Genomic DNA, 18892 nt, shown 5'->3' on the forward strand with positions numbered 1-18892 from the left:
GCTGACCTTGAACTCAGTATGTAGCCGAGGCTAGTCTCAGACCTGTTGCAATCCTCCTCCCTCAGCCTCTCAAGTGCTGGGATTATAGGCATGTGCCACCACGCTTAGCTACTGCTGGTTAAGTTTCATTCCTCGATCCAGTGACCTGAGTGTCTTCCATGTTCCAGGCGAGGCAGTGGAGGCTAAACCATCTCACCTAGTCCTCACTTCACTCAGTTCACAGATGAGAGCTGAGACTCAGGAGGTGAACCACCTTTCCCTACAGCAGACAGGGAAGCAAGTGGCAAGTGTGCACTTGAACACAGGCCTGCCATGCCTTACTCAGTCAGCCTTGTCCACAGACCAAGCCCAAGTCATATCCCTTTCTCTTTCAGGCCCTGAAGCGCCAGAGCTTGCTGGGCCTCTCATTCTTCAACAGCATCTTGGCCCATGGAGACTTGCGCAATAATAAGCTTAACCAGCTCTCTGTCAACTTGTGGCACCTAGCACAGAGGCACGGCTGTGCGGATACCAGGACCATGGTGAGGCATTCTGTGGGCCCCACGCCAAGGCCACAGAGCACCACTGCCTACTGCACATGGGGGGTGGACATCAGGTTGCTCTAGTCTTCCCCTTTTAAAAAGGCCAGGCCCAAGAATTCTGCTGGGTTCCTTCCCACTGCTAAAAGGCATGGCATTTCAAGTATGTTCCCTCTGAATGAAAACCATGCATATAAAAACTTGTTATTCCTGGCCAAACCCAAGTATGATTTTAAGGGCACATTACAACTTAAGGTTTGCTTGAAAAACTGACTCCTCACCTTGTACCATCCTTCAAGATTCCTTACCCTCTGCTGCGAAGTATAATTCACACGATAGCCAATCTATTAGAGCCTTGGGCTCCAACGATAGAGTTATAAAACAAGATGGGTCTTTCTTTTTCCTTTTAGGTGAAAACTCTAGACTATATCAAGAAGCGAAGCAAACAACCAGGCATGAATCATCTGACTGAGCTGGCCCTGAGACTCCCTCTGCAAACAAGGACCTGACCCTGGTCCTTCATGAACCTGTCCCCAAGGATTCTGGCACGAAGTCCAAAAAGACCTTATCTTTGCTGCCCTCCACTCTTACTGGAAATGAAGTTTTCTTTTTATTTTTACATACACAGATTGGCTTAGGCTTTGGCCTCTGCCTAGATTCTTCTAACAGTAAGTGGGGATCAGTATTAAAAGCAAACCATGTTCTCCAGGAAGCAGTGTCTCAGTGTTTGTTCACACAAATAGCCTCAGCTACACTGGATGGGCTTTTAAGGGTGCTGCAAAGGAACACAGGTAACTTTTTTTGCTGGAAGATGTTTGCTTTTTCTTTTATAAATGAACATGGGAAAACAGTCTACTTTTACAGGGCCACTCCAGAAATGTTCAATTCCTGACAGCATGCCCACAAACTAGAAAAAGCACCAACATCAGGAATTCAGTGTTGCCTATGCCACCTGGGAGGACTTACAAAAGACAGATATATCAGACCAGTTAACTCCTTTTCCTCAAAGCTGCATAGCTGGACTCAGAGCATGTTGCTACATCAGAGGAGCTCAGCTGGGATGTGCTGTGGCTGTGGTGGGAAGGACACTGTAGGTTGGGATGCAAAAGGCTAGTGAACGGAAGAGGTCATGCAGGTCACTGCACCTGGAGCTGTGAGGCTTGCTGTGGAGTCCGAGCATGGACCCTGTCCCTACAGGATGAAGCAACGTCCTGTGTCATCCTCACAGCCTGTGTCTCCCTGCATTCGGCCTCCACCACAGAAGTCATGGGGTCCTTTGCCATCAGTTCATGTGAGCTCTAGAACACTTTGTTCAGATTCTGATGAACAGGGGCTGGGGATTTAGCTCAGTGGCAAAGCGCCTGCCTGGCAAGGTCGTGAGTTCGGTTCCCGGTACCGGAGAAAAACCAAACCAGAGTCTGATGAACACCTAGAAATGTCAAATCCAAGCTTGGGGAAGGACAGCAGCTGTAGCCACATATGCTTGGCAGCACCTCAAGTCTACTCCAATTGGGAAGACAAGTGAGCTTGCCAATCCCCTATTGCCCTTACTCCACTTCCAGAGAATTGGACATGCTATAACACTGTTTCCTCCATCAGTTAATCCCCGACAAGTATTCTGGGTGAAAGTCTCTAGAGGGACATTCAGAGTGATTAGTGACTTAGGGCTTAGGGTACAACCTTGTAACACATGGCACTCAACAGTGGGTGGCCCTGGGCAATTTTATTACTCATTCCCTGAACCTCAGCTGCCTCATGAGTAGCACCCATTTCATAATGATTAAACACATTAATGCAACAACAGCATGTGCCTGGGCCATGCTATACTCTCAACAATGTCAGCTGTCAGCTGCCATTATTTACATGCCCCTGTCACCACAGGGATGGAAGGTTTAACATAGAAAATACGTTTTAGCCCCCAGGACACATGAGCTACCCAGTTTGTCGTTAGTCTCCATAGGGTTGCATCCTGGAGAGCTGCTAGGTGGCTTTCATCTGCAAAGCTGTGAGAAAAGCCATCTGAGCTGTTTGGATAGGAGACATTAGCGTTTAATCTTCCAACTTGACAGACCTGGACGCATTCTTGTCAATGTAGAAGACTTTGTTGGGGGCGGCAGAGAAGCCAAGTCCGGCGCCACGGCTGTACTTCCAGCTCATGGCCCGCTCATAGTCTTGCTGCAACTTCTGCTGCAGGGTGTCGGCTGCCGCCTTGCTGAGGGCCATGTTAGGCCTTGCAGTCGTGCCAGGGGAGCGGCTGACCGAAGGGGATAGATTCTTAAAGCCACCCATTAGTTTGAGAAATTTCAGTTTCTGTTCCTTGTTTTCAAAACCTGCAGTATCCCACTGGCCAAACTGGGTTCCCTGTGTTAGGAGAAGAAAAAAAGCAGTTACTTTCCCTGAATCCAAAGCCCTTTCCTTTCCGGGACCCCAGTCCCACCAAGGACAATCAAGCTTGTTAAAATGCCAGGCAGAGTACCCCTAAGACTAACACAGACTGCCTTACTAATGCAAGCACAGCCCTCTGAGGAGCACTGTGGTCATCCCTAGATAACGGCACACCTCTCCACAACACCCAGGCCCTCACCAGCCAGCAGGGAGTACCTGGGGAGGTGAAGTACTCCCTTCTCAGAAAGGCTGCACTTTACCGTGGGTGGGAGGGAGGCCCACAGTGCAGAAGGGTCACACAACTAAGTCACCGGCTGAGCCAGCCCACGACCTTGAGGTCCCAATTCCAGCCAGAGCACCTTACCACCCACATGAAAATCTCCATGTGCACGAAAATTGGAGGGCCCCTCAAAACCCTGGGGGAGGCAAGAAACCAAGCTCTCCAAGATGTGGGTGAAAGTCACAGTCCTGGGTAAAGCGCTACCTGTCACAGCTCTGGTCTAGTCACCCTACCTCTCTGACCCTCAATGTGCTCATCGACAGAGTGACGGTGTGACTCCCCAAGCCCCAGCACACAATTCCTGGCACATCTGAGGTCCTTGTAATCAGCCATTCTTGTCCCACCCTAGCAGGCTGCTGACCTCTGCCCTGCCCTGGAACTTTCCACCTGCAAGCCAAATGCCAGGCCTGCATGCTTTTCTAGGTCGGCTATGGGAGAATAATCAGAACAAGGTGCCACTGCAGCTCCCGAGTGAGCTGGTAAGACATCCTCCCCACTGCACAGTGGCCCAGATGTGGGAATCAATACAGCTTAAGTGGAGTTTCTAGAGCAGAGGTGGCCTGTGACACATGCTGGCTGTGCCTGGTGAGCTGGTCATCCCAAGGCTGCCAGCCGCCACCTCGGAACCCCACAGTGGCCTCAACAGGCACATGGCCCAGGTCCCGGGGGCAGCGAGCACACAGAAGGTCCCAGTGCCAAGTGCAGCACGCAGCATTCCAACCCCAGGATCTCCTGCCATCAGGTCCTTCCCAGTATAGCCACTTGCCCTTACTCCATCAGTGTGACCTATCAGCACTGCTCAGCTCTAGAGGATGGAGGGAAAGACACCCAACAAAGCCCCTGTCCATACCCCACATGCAGGGCATGAGCCACTCTCACACGTGTGGAAACTGGATGAAAGGGAAGGTGCTTGCCTAGAGACTCAGATTTCAGTAAGAACAAAGGCCAGTAACTCATTTCCAGATCTGATCCAAAACAGCACTCAGAGGAGCTCCAAAATGGTGTGAAGTTACTCAGCTGAATGAGCAAAGAATGGGAAAGACAGAGCAGGCCACCATCCACAGCAGCCCGGCTTCATGGCCCACAAGCTGGCCTCATACCTGTCCTATCTTCTTGGGCTCCAACTGGATCTTAAGCCAGTCCCTTGAGAGGCCTGCCCACCTCCCCTCTGACTCCCACCCCTGCCTAGCAGCCCTCTGAGGGCACCACCCATGGCAAGAAAGAGCTTGTTGAAAAGTGTTGTCAGTGATTGATCCATGGGACCCTTCCCACTAACAGAGCTGGAGTCAAAGGCCCAGGGAGCTTTGCTCACCCAACCAATTCCCCAGGGGAGGGAGGCAGGCACCCCTTTCAGAAGTAAGGAAAGTAGCTCAGGACTAACTGCTGCAGAGGCAGTGGGCCAGTGGGCCGGGACTCCTCAGAGGCCTGGCTGAACACCAAGCACTTCAGAGACCCTGACACCAAACTTACCGTCCACTTCCCGGGTTCAGGTGCTTCTATCTTGCCGGACTCCCGATCAATCTCTTCCTGCAAGGCCTTTCGCCTCACCTAACAAGACAACCAAAGGGGAAGAGACAGGGACATTACCTCTGACCTTAAAATGACAGAGGCTGAGGAGGTAAACCTCACTCTGGTACACTCTGTGCAAGGCTTTGTCAGAAGCACCCTCTTTGGGCTGCGGCTCCTGGGCTTGGGATGCACAGAGCTCATTTATCCTCCCAGGAAGGATTTTCTTTCTTTCTTTGTGGTGGTGGTACTGGGACTTGAACCCAGGGCCTTCACATTAAGCTATACCTCCAGCCCTTTTTAAATTTTATTTTGAGACAGTCTTTCCAAGTCACTAAATTGCCCAAACTAGGCTTGAACTTGTGATCCTCCTCCCACAGTGCTAGAATTATACACACGTAGCCCAACACCCAGCTTGCAGTTTCTTGAGAATGAATTCCTTATAAACGGCTCATCTACCCAAAGCAACAATTTGGTTTATAACAGCCGTTAGCACGGGAACTTTCCCAAAAATGCAATGTCACTGCCCTGTGTGATTTTGGGGAGTGGAGGGTGAGACAAGGTCACACTCTGTAGTTCAGGATGGCTGGATGGCCTTGAACTCACTATGTAGCCCAAGCTGGCCTTAAACTTGCAGCGATCCTCCTTCCTCAGCCTTCCAAGTGCTAAGATCACAGGCATGCACCACCACGCACAGCTTGCCCTGTGTTCTTGTGCAGGATACTAGTTAATTTCTGTGATGAGAATACTGTTTTCTAAAAGAAAGGTTATAGAGTCAGGCAAAGGCTTATTTGAATCCCAGCAATGCCATTAACCAGCTATGTGGCGTAGGGTAAATCACTTAACCTTTCTGAACACTGGTCTGCAGTACAGCCTCAGCTAATTTGGAGGATAAATGGGAAAAACAGAAATATCTACATAGCAGAACCCAGGCACACAGTAGGGACATCTCATTCACAGGTGATCCACTGACCACCAACAAGCTGCTCATCCAGATGCTTCCAGGGCCTTTTCTCCTGCCCAAGCATCTAGGTATAACTTTAGTCCTTTTCTTCCCTTTTAATCTGCCTAAAGCTGTCAAATGACAGACCTCTTACACAGTTTAAAACTATAAAAAGAAGAGTCAAGGTAATGGCTATAGGGATGACAGAAAACGAAGGTCATCCCTCCAGTGAAGTCATGCTACAGATATGCAAGGATGTTAACAGAAGTGCATATGTTTGAAGGAAAAGCAGGTGCAATTAGAAGAAGTTAAAATGGACAGTGTACACAGCACAATCCCATACTATTAAACTACAATTATATACACAGTTACAACTGAAAAATCTGGAAGGACACACAGAGGGCTAACACTGACTAGCAGTACAGGTGGTAAGATTTCAGGTGATTTTTCTTCCCCCCTCCAAGTGTGTTATTTTCCCATTTTTAAACATAAGAACCTTTTAGTATTTCTAGGAAAAAGAGGGAAAGGTTAAGTCACACTGTAGTTCCAGTACTACCTTGGAATCCGTATTCACCAGGCCCAAATAACTACAGAGCAAAGAGCTCTGCACACAGCAGCATGACTGCTCAGGCTCTGGGGAGCTGAGGGGACGAGGAAGGGCCTGGACAAGCAGGGCCTATCACAACTCTGCGCATGACGCCCAGCCCCACTACAGCAGCTCCAGCAGCGCTGGCCCAGCCTTAGCCCTGGGGAGCCAAGCAGGACTGTGCTCTGCAGTGCCCCGGCAGTGTCAGCCCCTTACCCTCTTGGCCTCACTAGGAAGGCTCTTCTCTAAGGAGAGCTCCCAATGCCCCAAAGCAGGCTGGGTGCTCAGACTCAGATCACTTCTAAATGCTCCCTCCATTTCTCTCTCCTGGGGTGGGAGATAGGCCCCTTCCATCTTGCCCCTGCACCCTGCTGCTTCTTAGGCACTAGTGCAGCTCTTTGCAGTGACTCACGTGAGGGAGGACAGTCAGGAACAGCAGCCATGTATCAAGCATGACTGTGAGGCCAGCCCTGCCAACTCCTTCCAATCATAACCTCACTTGGTCTGCAGTGCAGTCATCCCTCCTCCACAGGAGGAAAGGCAGGGTCGGTGTGGCTGAGACCTGCCCAGGTCCCAATGGTAAGGCACCGTCCAAGGTCAGGCTTCTCAAGCCACCCCTCAGTCCTACCAGACCTGGGACTTCAGGCTCAAACAAATCCCCAATTCCAGAAAACTTTGTTCTCACATCAAACACATCTGCAGAAGAGCTAAGCACAGCAGAAACAGAAGCTGGTCTACAACAGAACCTCTCTCCTAAACATTCCTGAATTAACCCAGGCGGTAGCAACCTATGCACTTAGTGGAGCACATGTACCCTGCCCTGGCTGCAGTCATGGAGATATCCCTTCCCAGCATCCAGCAGTGGCTTACAGAAAAGCACGAGTCAGGCCCCTCAGCCACAGCCTCAACAGCTTTGGGGTCCTTGGGCATGGGGACAGGAGTTCCCTGCCCCTGGAGGGGTGCCACAGAAGCTGGTTGTGTGTCCTTTGGAGTTGCTGGTGCCTGTCAGACCAGGATCTTGGGAGCTGTGCCTCCTAGCTGGAGGCAGTGGGAAGGCCATACCTGGTCTATGTGCGCCTCGTCCATGTTGCCTTTCTTCTCCATCACCACCTCCAGGTCTGTGTCTGGCTCCTGTGTGAGAGGAAAGAGGCAGGTGAGGTTCTAGTATAAAACGAATGGCCTCTGCCCCAGCAGCCAGCAGGGCAAGGTTGTGGCAAGGTCCAAAAAAGACCCGAGACCACAGCATCACTCTGGCCCCTGCCACCTGCTGTCAGTTGACAAAGCCCTGCATACCCTCCTCCACGTCCTTCCCTAAAACAGTGACACCAAGCTATGTGACAAAGAAACTGAGGCCCAGAGAGGAAAGTGATCAACATAAGGTCGCTCCACCACTCAGGGACAGGACTGACTCTAACCAGGTCTCCTGACTCAGGGCATAGTATGTGACCTTTCCAGTACCTACGTCACCTGATCTCCTACAGCGACACCATAACAGCAGGAGAGGGCAAAAGCCCTACTAACAGGGGAGGACTGACAGGGGCCAGGGGACACAGAGGTGGTTTTGGGGACCTGTCAGGAACAGACCACCTGAGTGTCTCCTTCACAGTGCCAGTCCTGCGTCCTGGTGGCCACCTTCTTTCTTGTCTGGACAACCAGGACATCTTAATTCCTGCCTCCCTAACCCATCCAGGTCCATGAAATACTGCAGCTTTGGTATACTTTAAAATCTCAGTGGATCATTTCGCTTCCTATCTAAACCCACTCGGAGCTCCAAACTTGTTCTTAGGCATTTGTGGGTTCATACCACATAACCCCTGCCCACCTCCACAGCGCCACTGCCCCTGGCTCCCCCAGGGAGCTGCTGGGCAGCTGCTCGGCCTCTGCACAGGTCACTCCCTCAGTAAGGACAGTGGAGGCCTTTGCAGGCCTCAGCTCCAGGGATATTCTCACTAAGCCACCTAACCATATTCACCACGGCCCCTAGGGTGCCTTAACAGACCTCAAGCTGGCCGCCTTCCCTGTCCTTCATTAGACTCAACTACAACAACTCATGGGTCCTTACCCAGGCATGTACTGCCTGGCATCTGGTACTAAGTGGTGCCTGAAGGATGCTCTCTTGCCTTTCATCACCCATCTGGCTGTGGAAGAAAAACATGCCTCTCCCTGACTCATAAGCCACTCTTAGAGGCAGAGTTCCCACTGTGGGAGATGCTGACCCCTTTCCCCAGGGCTACTGGGGGGAAGGGATTCTACATTTGAATGGGGCTGGCTCCAAGCCTCTTACGAGTTCCTCTTGGCCCCAAGTTTCTTAAGACAAACAGAGGTGAAACCAAACCTAACGGTGAGGGCAAAGATGGGAAATCTAAATCAGCAACAAGAACCACCTCCTGCAGGCCGATGTAGAAGCCACCCAGTCAGGGCAAACTGAGAGCAGGCCACAGGGATGAGCTCCAGTGGGCTGGGGCAGATCCCTCTAGCTGGTATCAACCAGGCTCCTCCCGGGCCAGGTTGGCCCCTAGCAAGTACACAACAGCTGGGGCTGGATGTTCACAGGAAAATCCAACGGCTAGGATGGCTCAATAGTAGAGCACTTGTCTAACGTGTGAGGCCCTGGGTTCATCTTTGTACTGCAAAAGGGAAAAGTAAAAAAGAAATACATAGTGGAATATCCAGACTTTTAAGGCCTGTACAGAGAGCCTTCATGTGGCCCCCTGCCCACTTCATCTCTGCTGGGAAAGAGAACCTAGGGCTGTCTCATGGAAGACATTTCCTGGGCTTCAAGGACTGGCTTCTAGGAAAGGGTCCAGACGTGGATTCTGAGAAGAAACCCTAGTGTGGGTCTGAATCCCAGCTCTACTTCTCCCTAGCAGGATGACCTCAGACAAGGTCTTTACTCCCTTGAGTCTCAGGTTCCTTGTCTGTTAGGTGGGATGACAGGAGCAGCTACCTTACCACACTGGTGGGTAGATGAAATAGGCCAACACACGGACAACACTCATCACCATGTAGGCACACACAGTAAGCCCTCAGGAAATGGCAGCCACTGTGACGGCACACCTCGCAGGACGGGACACACACCATCTTGTTTCCACTTGCTTGGCCACCCACCCACACATCCTGAGGTCAAAAGTGGTGGCCTGGCCCTGGCAGGGGCCCAGCTAGTAAAGGCTCAGGAGTCACCAGCCTGGCTTTCTAGCATTCCCCTCCATGCTCCAGGAGGCCTGTGAGGAGGGAGACCACATCTCTCAATGGTGTCTCCAAGCCACTGTTCACTCCTTTGCTTCTGGTACTAGACTCCTCCAGTGTTTGTCTCAGGAACTGGCCCCCATCCCCAATCACAAAGACCAAGGTTTAGGTGGGACTGACACCCTCAACACCTCACTCCTGGTTTCATACAGGGCCTCTGGCTAGTGACCCAACTGAGACCTCTGACAGCAGCTCTGGAACATTTCCTGTAATTATTCAGAGGGGCCACCCTTCTTTTGGGGGTGGTCAAACTACTAGGATGAAAGCCATGAGGTGGGGGTTGGGGAGCAGAGAGGACACCAAGACTAAAACTAAGAAAAATACACAGCCACACAGCCATATAAATACATTTGATTCCTACAACACGTGTACTGAGCTTGGACCCTTAGCAAATGGCAGGAGTTCAGAAATCACAGGATTCATCTGAAAAACTGATCCCAAATTATTGAGAATCTGAGTACAGAGGGTCAGAATTTGGGTGCAGCTCTGATCACAAGGGCTATCTGCACTATATTGTGTGAGCTCCTATGCCAGCCATACCTGAAGCTGGGTAACTCCTATCCTGATTATGTGTGTCAACAGCCCCTCCATAATCAACAGCCCCTCCCCCAGGGTTTTGGAAGCTAAAAGCCTAAGTGCCCCATGTGCAAATGTACATCCAGGTGCACGTGTACACTTCCAATACTGTACCTGCTCCTAATCTCCCAAGGAAAGATCCATTTCTGAGGGAAAACCTACCTCCTTACAAGGATCTACTGCTACCGTGCTCTCTTTCTTCTTCTTTTTCTTCCTTTTCTGAGCTGGCTCAACAACTGGCTTTTCTTCCTTTTTCTTAGCCTTTGTTTTCTTCTTCACTGGGGCCTTACGGTGCTCTCCTATTGGGATGTACTCTAGAACCTCAATCCTGACTGGCTTCTTCTTCTTTCCTTTCCTAGGGCTGGTTTCCATGGACCTGGAGAGCTCAGAGCAGCCTAGGAGGGTGTCTTCCTCCCGGTGGACTTTCTTCTTCTTCACTTTCCTGCTGTGTTCTCTGGACTTGCCCTGCTTCCTTTTCTGCCCCAAGGCTGCCTGCTCCTCGCCATTCCCCACCATGCATCCGTACATACCATCTCCCGCCTCACTGAGCCAAGGGTTCTGGATGGAGCAGGCTGTGGTATCTTGAGCCTTTTTTTTCTTCTTGTGTTTTTTGAGCTTCTTGCCAACTCTGGTTGCCTCCTCACCTTGTCTGGGGTTGAGGGAGGTTGTTAGCTCTGAGCCCTGTGATGTGACCAAAGGCAAGGACTTCTTCTTCTTTTTTTTCTCCCCACTGAAGGACTCTGAGTGGTCAAGGGCCTGTTTCCTGGGGCTGGGTGACTTCTCTGTCTTTCCGGCTCGTGATGTGGGCTCAGATTCTGGGAGCTCACTGCAAAAGGTGCGGTGGCCTGTCGTCTTCTTTTTTTTCTTTACCAAGGGTATATGGGGTGCCTGCTCTTGGCTCACAGTCCTAGAGAGGGATTTGGCCCTCACTGGAGAAGTACCAGCAAAGTAACTCCCATCATTTATAATTGAGTATTGAGTTTCTGGTTCTTTGACTACCTTTCTCTTCTTCTTTTTCTCTGGGAGCCCAAGGCCCACATCTACTTTCTGGGTCTTGGTGATCATTTCTGAAAAGAGAAATGGTACAGGTTATCACTACAGCCAGCCCCAAGTGCTCAATTCTACTAATCTGCACAAAACCCAAGTGGGTGATCTAAAATGTTAGGGAATTGGAAAAATGGCTATGATTCTTTTGGAGCAATGGGAAATCTGCTAGAAGTAGCAGAAGTTTAAATTCAGAAAGCCCTAGGTTTAAAATCTAAACTGCTTAATCACCTAACTTTCCCAAACCTCAGGTTCTTCATCTGGGAAATGGGGGTGGAGGTGGGACTAACACCTCTTCCTTGAAGGGTTATTAAAGGGAATAAATGAGATAATCCATGCAAAATGTTTTTGTTGGTCCTTTTTCTAACTCTCTTCCTCAAAGCTCTAAGTCACTCATTCAACATGCATTTACCAAGAGCCTAGCCTGGGCCAGCAACTGAGAGTACAACTGTGTTCAAGCTAGAAAAACCAATAGCTACCCTTGAGGCTGACTTCTTACTGGATACAGCAAACAGAAATCACAAAAGGATCAACAGTGACCCAATTAACCTCATATTCTGGCTCATCTGAAAAATTCTTTGGGTTTAGAAATGAGTCCCCCATCCTTGCTCCAGGTAACTTTCACAATTTCCTAACTGCCTTCCCACAAGGCACAGTGAAAAAAGCCCCACTTAAAACTCAATAATGGTGGCTCTGATACACTCTTGCCCTTTGCTCCTCTGGACCTCAGTTTCCCTACACATAAGGAGAACATGAACCTGAACATGAAGTTGCTCAGGTCAGGAGCCACATCCACACTGCAAGCCTATTGCACTGTTCTTACATTTCAAAATGACTGCTAACATCTAATGACTGGCAATGATACACGGCAACCTGAAACGTCTAGCACTGCTTGGATAAATGGGAGTACCTGTGGAAGGGGGTTGGCATGCTCAATTCTGCTTCTACCTGGGCTACTTCTCTAACTCCTGCTAACAGCCCAATTTTTCACTCCTGCACCAGGGTTAGATGTTACAGAGACATCCAGAGAATCTAGAAACAAAATACTTCCCCACTGGAAGTTTAGATGATGGGAAGGAAAGACCAGGAGCTTTTCCATCCTGATCTCACAGCCTAGAGGGTCTCCACTGGTCTTGCTCCCTCATAGCAGTTTCAAAGGGCCAGGCCTGAGGTATGACTCAAGTTCATCCATAATCTCCACCAAAAGGACCTGGAGTCAGGAAATACGTATCTCTTTTGCTCATTACTGTTCACCCTGTTTTATGGTGTAAATCTCAGGCCTAACAGCGCCTGGGACACAGCAGGGGCTCAATAAATACTCACTAATGAATGCAGCAAGAGCTACAGAGATGACAAGATTAATAAACCAGCTATCAAAAAGTTGGTAGATTTGAGAGAGAAAGAGACATAATATCAACCACAGATGTAAGAGCAAGGAGAGCAGTAAGGAGAGGGTGATGGAGATTATATAATCTGCCCTACCAGTTATCAATATCTTCTGAAGAACAAGTTTCCAGCTTGGGCAATCCAAGTAGAGAGACTGTCTTGGGCAGATGATTCAAGATATCCAAGTAGAGATGTTCACTGGACAGGCGGGTAGATGTGTCTGACATAAACAGGACTGTATGGGTGGTAATTAAGCCTGGAACAAAACTCAAGACAAGACCCCAAGAAATACTGAAATTTAAACACTGGGTCCTGCAGAGGATGGCGGTGGTGACCTGGAGAGGATGGAGTCAAGAAAGCCCAGCGCGCTTCAGGATACGGTCAAGAGAGCAGACAAAAATAAAGCCACTAAAGTTCAGCTTAATCCGCTTCTGTCCCCATCTTTGCCATTCAGAACCCCACAGCCGCCTCCTCTTCAGCCCTGGGACCCTAAACGTATTCACTTTCAATGAGAAAGGACGAGGAAATGAGCCTTACGTTCTGTAAACGCAAATGCTTTCTCTAAAAGTGCTTTTAAACTCCAGCGTAAGCCTCGTAAGGGCTGGTTTGATTATTTTGCCTCACAAACCAGCAAGTGGCAAAAGAATGATTCCAACCCAGCCCCTGCACCGATCCCTACTCCCACCGCACCCACCGGTAGGACTTAAGGGGGTCAGGTGGTGCGAGCGGCCGCTCAAAGGCTTCGCCGCGCCCAAGTTCCCGTCTTAGCATACAGCGAGGGGTTACGGAGGGTCCCCGACCGCCTTCCACGCGGGAGGACTTCGTGGAGAGGGCAGCCTGGGGCCGGGACGGGTTGTGGGGTACAGGACGTCGCTTTTCTCCACTTCGCCGCTGTGCAAACCCCAGGCCCAACCCCCGAACCCCGCGAGCCCGAGGGAACAGATCTTTTCGCGCTCACCTGCAGAACAAACAACCCCGCCTCCACGTGAGAGCCCGCTCTGCCGTGACCCGGAAGTCAACTTCGAGTCGCTGAACCGCCCCCGCAAGTCCCGGCTCCTTCCGGGTCGCGGCCTTGAGGTGAACGCGGTTTCCTCGGTAACGGCAACCATGGCGGCCGCACGGCAGTTCTCTAGTCGTACGGTCCAGCGTGAGGACCCCACAGGCTCTTCGGACTCATTGGTCACCACCCTGAACTCCGTGCCCACTGTGTCTCCAGTGTCTCCCGAGCCTGTCTCCCCGGGACAGGTCGCGGAGCCACCAGACAAAAACCTGTGGGAGCAGATCTGTGAGGGTAGGCAGCCCGGACTGGCCTAGAGGGGCGGGTCCCGGGCGGCCGGGGCGGGCCTTGTTTTCTGAGCGCCCACTGTGAGCCTGACGGCTGACGTTGAAGGCCCGTAGGCAGCCGCGGGCGGTCCGGCATCCGCATTTTACGCACAGGACAACAGCTCCCAGTGGGGTTCAGGTGATCTGCGTGCCCAAGTGATTCTATTATGTGAAGCCCACGCCTTGAGTGCCTTGTAAACAAACGGGTTTTAATCCCTTCTTGTTTCAGAAGATTTGTGTGTGTGTGTTGGTGGTACTGGGAACTGAATCTAGGGCCTTTGCACTGTTACGTTTTTGGTTTTTTGAGACATCATAATGTAGCCCGGGCTGGCCTCGAACTCGCGGTGATCCTGCCTCAGCGGTGATTCTGCTGCAGTTACAGGCATGCGCCGTCACACCCAGCTTGCCCTGGGATTTTGAGACAAGGTCGGGCCAAATTTACTAAGCTGGGCTTGAAGTTCCTATCTTCCTGTTTTTCCCATCGTGCTGGGATTACATGTGTGCATCACCGTCGTCAGGCTGTGTCAAAACTTACACAACACCTGCAAGCAGTTTCACTTACGCTTATGTGGGCCTACAGTCCTCTTCAATTATGTTGGACAAGTTACTTAACTTGCTGTCTTGTCTATAAAGTGGGCATAATAATAGCCCTTGTTTTGTGGTGGTAGGAGGATGGAACCAGGTAGTCACAGACGGTGCTTAACAAACTACTTCATTTACAGCAAAAGCTGAGAACCTGTTCTTAATGAACAGCTTTGGGTGTTTTGTTCTGTTCCCCTCCACTAGGCTGTAAGCGTCTCAAAGTCAGGGACTCAGATTCTTGTAGCCACGATCACTGTCTTTTTTTGGTCAGTCTTGCTTCATAGTTCAGGCTAGCCTTCAACTCAAGATGCTTTTCCTGCCTCCGCGTCCCGAGTACTGAGACCACAGGCATGCGCCACCACACCCAACTGCACCATCACTACCTTGAATGTCTGAAACTGCGCTGTTTCTTAATCTGTGCCGTCAAATATGGTAGCCACTAGTCGTGTGGGGTTGTTGAGCATTTGAGATGTACTTAGCATAGTTGAGGAACTGAATTGTTTATTTAATTTTAATAGCCACACGTGATTATTGGACTATGAAAGTCTGTAAATGTTTATTGAGTGGGAACAAGAATGAACGCAGTAGTAAATGACGGAGGGGGAGTATGATGAGTTGAGAGAAACAGAGAATACAGAGAAAGAGAATAGTGGACCCAAAATCAGTAGGTCTAAAGGAGGACCTATTTCAGCCCTCATCCGGTGCTTAGCCACTTACCAGTCCAATTATTTAAATGCAGGATGACCAAAAATTGCATATTTTTTGTTAACTTTTATAAGATAATATAAGAGGAAATATAAAAGCAACAACTTTAGCAAATTTATTGATTAGAAGAACCAACTGGTTGAAATGACACCTGCCCGAGCAATGCTCAGGATAATCAGAATGTAAACAAACATGCTGCTTGAGTGACAGTCGGAGTAAACTGTTAAGTGGTTCAACTTCTTCTGGCATTACATTGCACTAGAAAAGAAAATGTTTCTTACACTTTGGTGCTGCTGTGATCCAAGGAACTAATCCAGTCACGCTACTGTAAAGCTCCATTCAAGTACTGCAAGGTAGTTATAGTGGCTGTCTTTTTCCAAGTATGTTTACTTCTCCAAGTCTAACAGTTCTTTATAATACAACTTAGCAGAAGGATGTTCTTTAGGGAGTTGCTCATCTCTTTTGTAGAGGGAGTCATTGTTGTACCTACCTCACAGGGCTGTTGTGAAGACCAAATGAGAAAATGTATGCAAAGATGCCCAGGACAGATGCCTGCAATTAGAAACTATTCAATAAATGTTCCTTAGTGTCAACAAAGAAATGTGCTTTGCTTTGTGCTTTAAAGACAGTTTATTGGGTACATCAGGCCTGTAGGGAGAAAGCAAAGACAGGGTGTGGAGGCTTTCTGAAAGCAAGGAATTGATGCCATATATAAAGTGATGGAGTTTAAAAATTGAAGTTAATGAGGTCAGAGATGGTGAATTATATATGTGGGCACTGTCGTGATTATTTTAACCTAGCTGATTAAACCCAATTCTTAAACATCTAAGAGATGCACTTGACTGTAACTGACACATAGTGAATAAATTCAGTTTCTTATAAGAAATATGTAAAAACAAGCTTTGTGATAATCTTATCTTTGTTTATTTTTTTTGTCTTTTTTGAGACAGTGTCTCGCTATGCAGTTCAGGCTGGCCTTGAGCTCACTTTGTAGCCCAGGCTGGTCTCGAACTTGCAACGATCCTCCTGCCTCAGCCTCCTGAGTGCTGGGATTACAGGTGTGCGCCACCACGCCAGGCGTGGTAATCCTATTTTTAAGTAAAGCATTAATTTTATTAGGATGTCTCCATTTAAAAAGTGAACAACCGCATGCCACAGGAACCCAATTTCACTGAAGACAAGATAGAGTATAAATAAATATATAACTTAAGACTTTTCTCCTCCCTGGTTCATGCTCTTTCATGCGTGTGCGAGCCTGCCTCTTTGATAAGTTTTTTTTTTTTTTTTTTTGGTTTTTCTCCGGTACCAGGAACCGAACTCACGACCTTGCACTTGCCAGGCAGGCGCTTTGCCGCTGAGCTAAATCCCCAGCCCCTCTTCGATAATTTTTTTGTAAATGTTCTTCACTCTTTGCCTCTTTTTTCTAGTGATGACTGTGGACTTTGTATTCTCAAAAGCACTTGTATTAGTCCCAATAAACTTTTCTTCCAAGGCTTCTAACCAAATCTTAGTGTGGCTTGTGACTTACAATGTTTAACTATGGTTTTAACCAAGATTGAGTGTAAATATTCAGGGCTTACAGTTTTCTATTTTCTATTGCTATGATTACTGTTACCAATATTCGTTTGTCTTTGATTCATCACTTAATCTGATACTCTCCAGCTCAAAAGCCCTCATGCTAAGATAAAATCTGATCCCTTGTTCTAGCTGCCAGATACCAACATGGATCAGTTCTGAATCAGTGCTGTTCCTTAGCACAGCAGTTCCCGAGCAAGCCTGAGAAAAACACCAGCCAGTTCTCAGCACTGCTCATCTATCAACATCCATCAGTGCCTTAGCCATGCTCACACTCACCAGTCCCGAGGCTTTAGTCTTTCCTCAAATGTTCTGTGATAACACTCGGCATACAGAGGCATTCATCGAAGAACCAGGCATTTAGGAAGTTCTTTATGCCAACACATATGTTTGTGTCCATGTACATGGAGGAAGTATTTATCCCACTATTCACCTCTTAGCCCCCCACCTAGGCTTTGGTATTGTACTAGTCAGCTTTATTTTGCTCTAACAAAATACTTGATACAAACGGCTTAGAGAAGGAAAGATTTATTTTGCCTCATTGTTTGAAAGGTTCAGATCATGGTCATTTAGCTCCATTGCTTTTGTCCTTTGTCAAGGCAGAAACATGGCAGACATATGGCGGAGAAGAAAGCTGTTTACCTCACAGGAGCTGGAAGCAGAGAGGGAAAGAGATATACCAGTCAACAAGATATATATCTATCAGAGGCTCACCCCCAGGGACCTACGTCCTCCAACTGAGGCCCACTTTCTAACAGCCCATTCAGCTATTAAATCATCTTCCCCTCTCAGCCACGTATCCAGAAGGAACACACTGCCCTTGTTCACACCACTTCCATTTCCATTCCCTTGTCAACCCAAAGTAGACTAGTTTCTACTTCATTTCTCCAAAGAAGTTACTCTCATGCATTCAGTCAACATGTATTTGCCAGTGCTGGGAAGTGTTTTCAGTGCAGGATCAGACATGACCCAGGAATTTCTAGACACCAACAAATTCATGATTCTGGGCAATTCTAGACACCAACAAATTGCTTTCCATCAGTGAATATCGCCGTCATTCACTCAGCTGTCTAGCCCAGAAACTGGGGATTCATCTTACACATTTCCCTGTTACCTTCCATGATCATGTTTATTTGCCAATTTCTGTAGATTCTACTTACAGATTGTTGTATAAAATGAGCAACTGTTCCCCCTTGTTCTTAAAGTTCATTTAATGGTCACATAACATTGAATTTCCGTACTCCCATTCATAGGCTTCAGTAATTGAAAGATTATAAAGTTATAAGTTTAATATACCTAACTTCCTTAACCACTTGTAATGCAGAACAGATCAGACAAGCAAATTTTTCTGAGCATCAGAGTAATTCTTGGAAATTAAATGAATCAGGTGGGCATTTGGCCCAAGTCTGTAACTCCGGCTTACTGGGAGGCTGAAGTGAGAGAAGATCGCAACTTTAATCCTAGCCTGGGCAATTTGGTAACTTAGCAAGAACCTGTCTTAAGATTTTAAAACTTTTAAAAGGCTGGGAAGTATAGCTCATGTAACTCAGTGCAAAGACCCCAGTACTGAAAAAAAAAATCAAACTGCTAAATTATTTTAAAGAGTTCAGTGCTATTTACAGACTCAATTTAAATTCACTTGTGCATTTCGGTCTACTAGCAAGTTTGTAATTAATTATATTCAAATTGAAATCATAAGGTGAAACTGACAAATTTTCAATTATGCTGGATTTTCTTAAACATTACAGACGCTTCAGGTAAACACACCAGATTTTCCTGAAGCTAATGTATTTTCCTATACTTCTTCATAATCATTTCAACTGTGTATCTTTTTTTGGTCAGATGATGGAGAAACTTGTCTTTCCTATCAAACTTAACAGAACTAAGAAATTTCACTGGAAAAGTGCAAATATCAAAGAAATGCAACTAAAAGTATTGTATCATTTTAAATATGTGTAAGATTGAGTATACCATAGAAAAACAGGCAGTCTCACTGTTAGGAACAGAAGTTGATGCAAACTTTCTGTTGCAAAGTTTGGCAATTTGCCCAAATTGTAATTTTTTTTCCTTTGTTAGAATAATTCCAATGTAAGGATTAATCCTACAAAAAGTACTTCCATTCAGATCAATGATGTATTTATAAAGATGCTCATTACAACACTGCTTGTAAAATGAAGAATTGGAAATAACCCAGATGCCCACCAACAGAAAACTTGTTAAATAAATATAGTATGCCA

General features: G+C 47.9%; 3 protein-coding genes across 11 annotated transcripts in view; 2 read left to right on the top strand and 1 right to left on the bottom strand.

Annotated features, from left to right (window-relative positions):
* The window catches only part of LOC102009884 (chromosome unknown open reading frame, human C16orf62), a 123164-nt gene extending 121934 nt beyond the window's left edge, over positions 1-1230 (top strand). For all 7 annotated transcript variants that reach the window (XM_005391112.2, XM_005391113.2, XM_013517710.1 and 4 more), the window contains 2 exons: positions 375-521; positions 929-1230. In XM_005391112.2, the coding sequence (XP_005391169.1) occupies positions 375-521; positions 929-1027 (246 nt within the window). In that variant the 3' untranslated portion in view covers positions 1028-1230. The remainder of the gene's footprint in view (positions 1-374; positions 522-928) is intronic.
* Positions 1231-2222: 992 nt separating this feature from the next.
* On the bottom strand, positions 2223-13593 carry Knop1 (lysine-rich nucleolar protein 1). 3 transcript variants are annotated; one of them, XM_005391118.2, is made up of 5 exons: positions 13429-13593; positions 10203-11107; positions 7281-7349; positions 4654-4731; positions 2223-2879 (listed from the first exon to the last, which is right to left on the bottom strand). In XM_005391118.2, exons 1-5 carry the CDS (start codon positions 13577-13579, stop codon positions 2568-2570), a joined length of 1515 nt encoding a protein of 504 aa, XP_005391175.1. In that variant the 5' UTR covers positions 13580-13593; the 3' UTR covers positions 2223-2567. The 3 variants fall into 3 exon arrangements, with proteins under 3 accessions (XP_005391175.1, XP_005391177.1, XP_005391176.1); XM_005391120.2 differs by lacking the exon at positions 13429-13593 and adding an exon at positions 13165-13422; XM_005391119.2 differs by lacking the exon at positions 13429-13593 and adding an exon at positions 12567-12676.
* The window catches only part of Iqck (IQ motif containing K), a 120474-nt gene continuing 115145 nt past the window's right edge, over positions 13564-18892 (top strand). Inside the window, exon 1 of the mRNA XM_005391117.2 lies at positions 13564-13761. Coding sequence (XP_005391174.1) covers positions 13578-13761 — 184 coding nt within the window. The 5' untranslated portion in view covers positions 13564-13577. The remainder of the gene's footprint in view (positions 13762-18892) is intronic.

This window comes from Chinchilla lanigera, unplaced genomic scaffold, assembly GCF_000276665.1.
Source record: "Chinchilla lanigera isolate Chin_1 unplaced genomic scaffold, ChiLan1.0 scaffold00041, whole genome shotgun sequence".
Classification (NCBI taxonomy): Eukaryota; Metazoa; Chordata; class Mammalia; order Rodentia; family Chinchillidae; genus Chinchilla; species Chinchilla lanigera.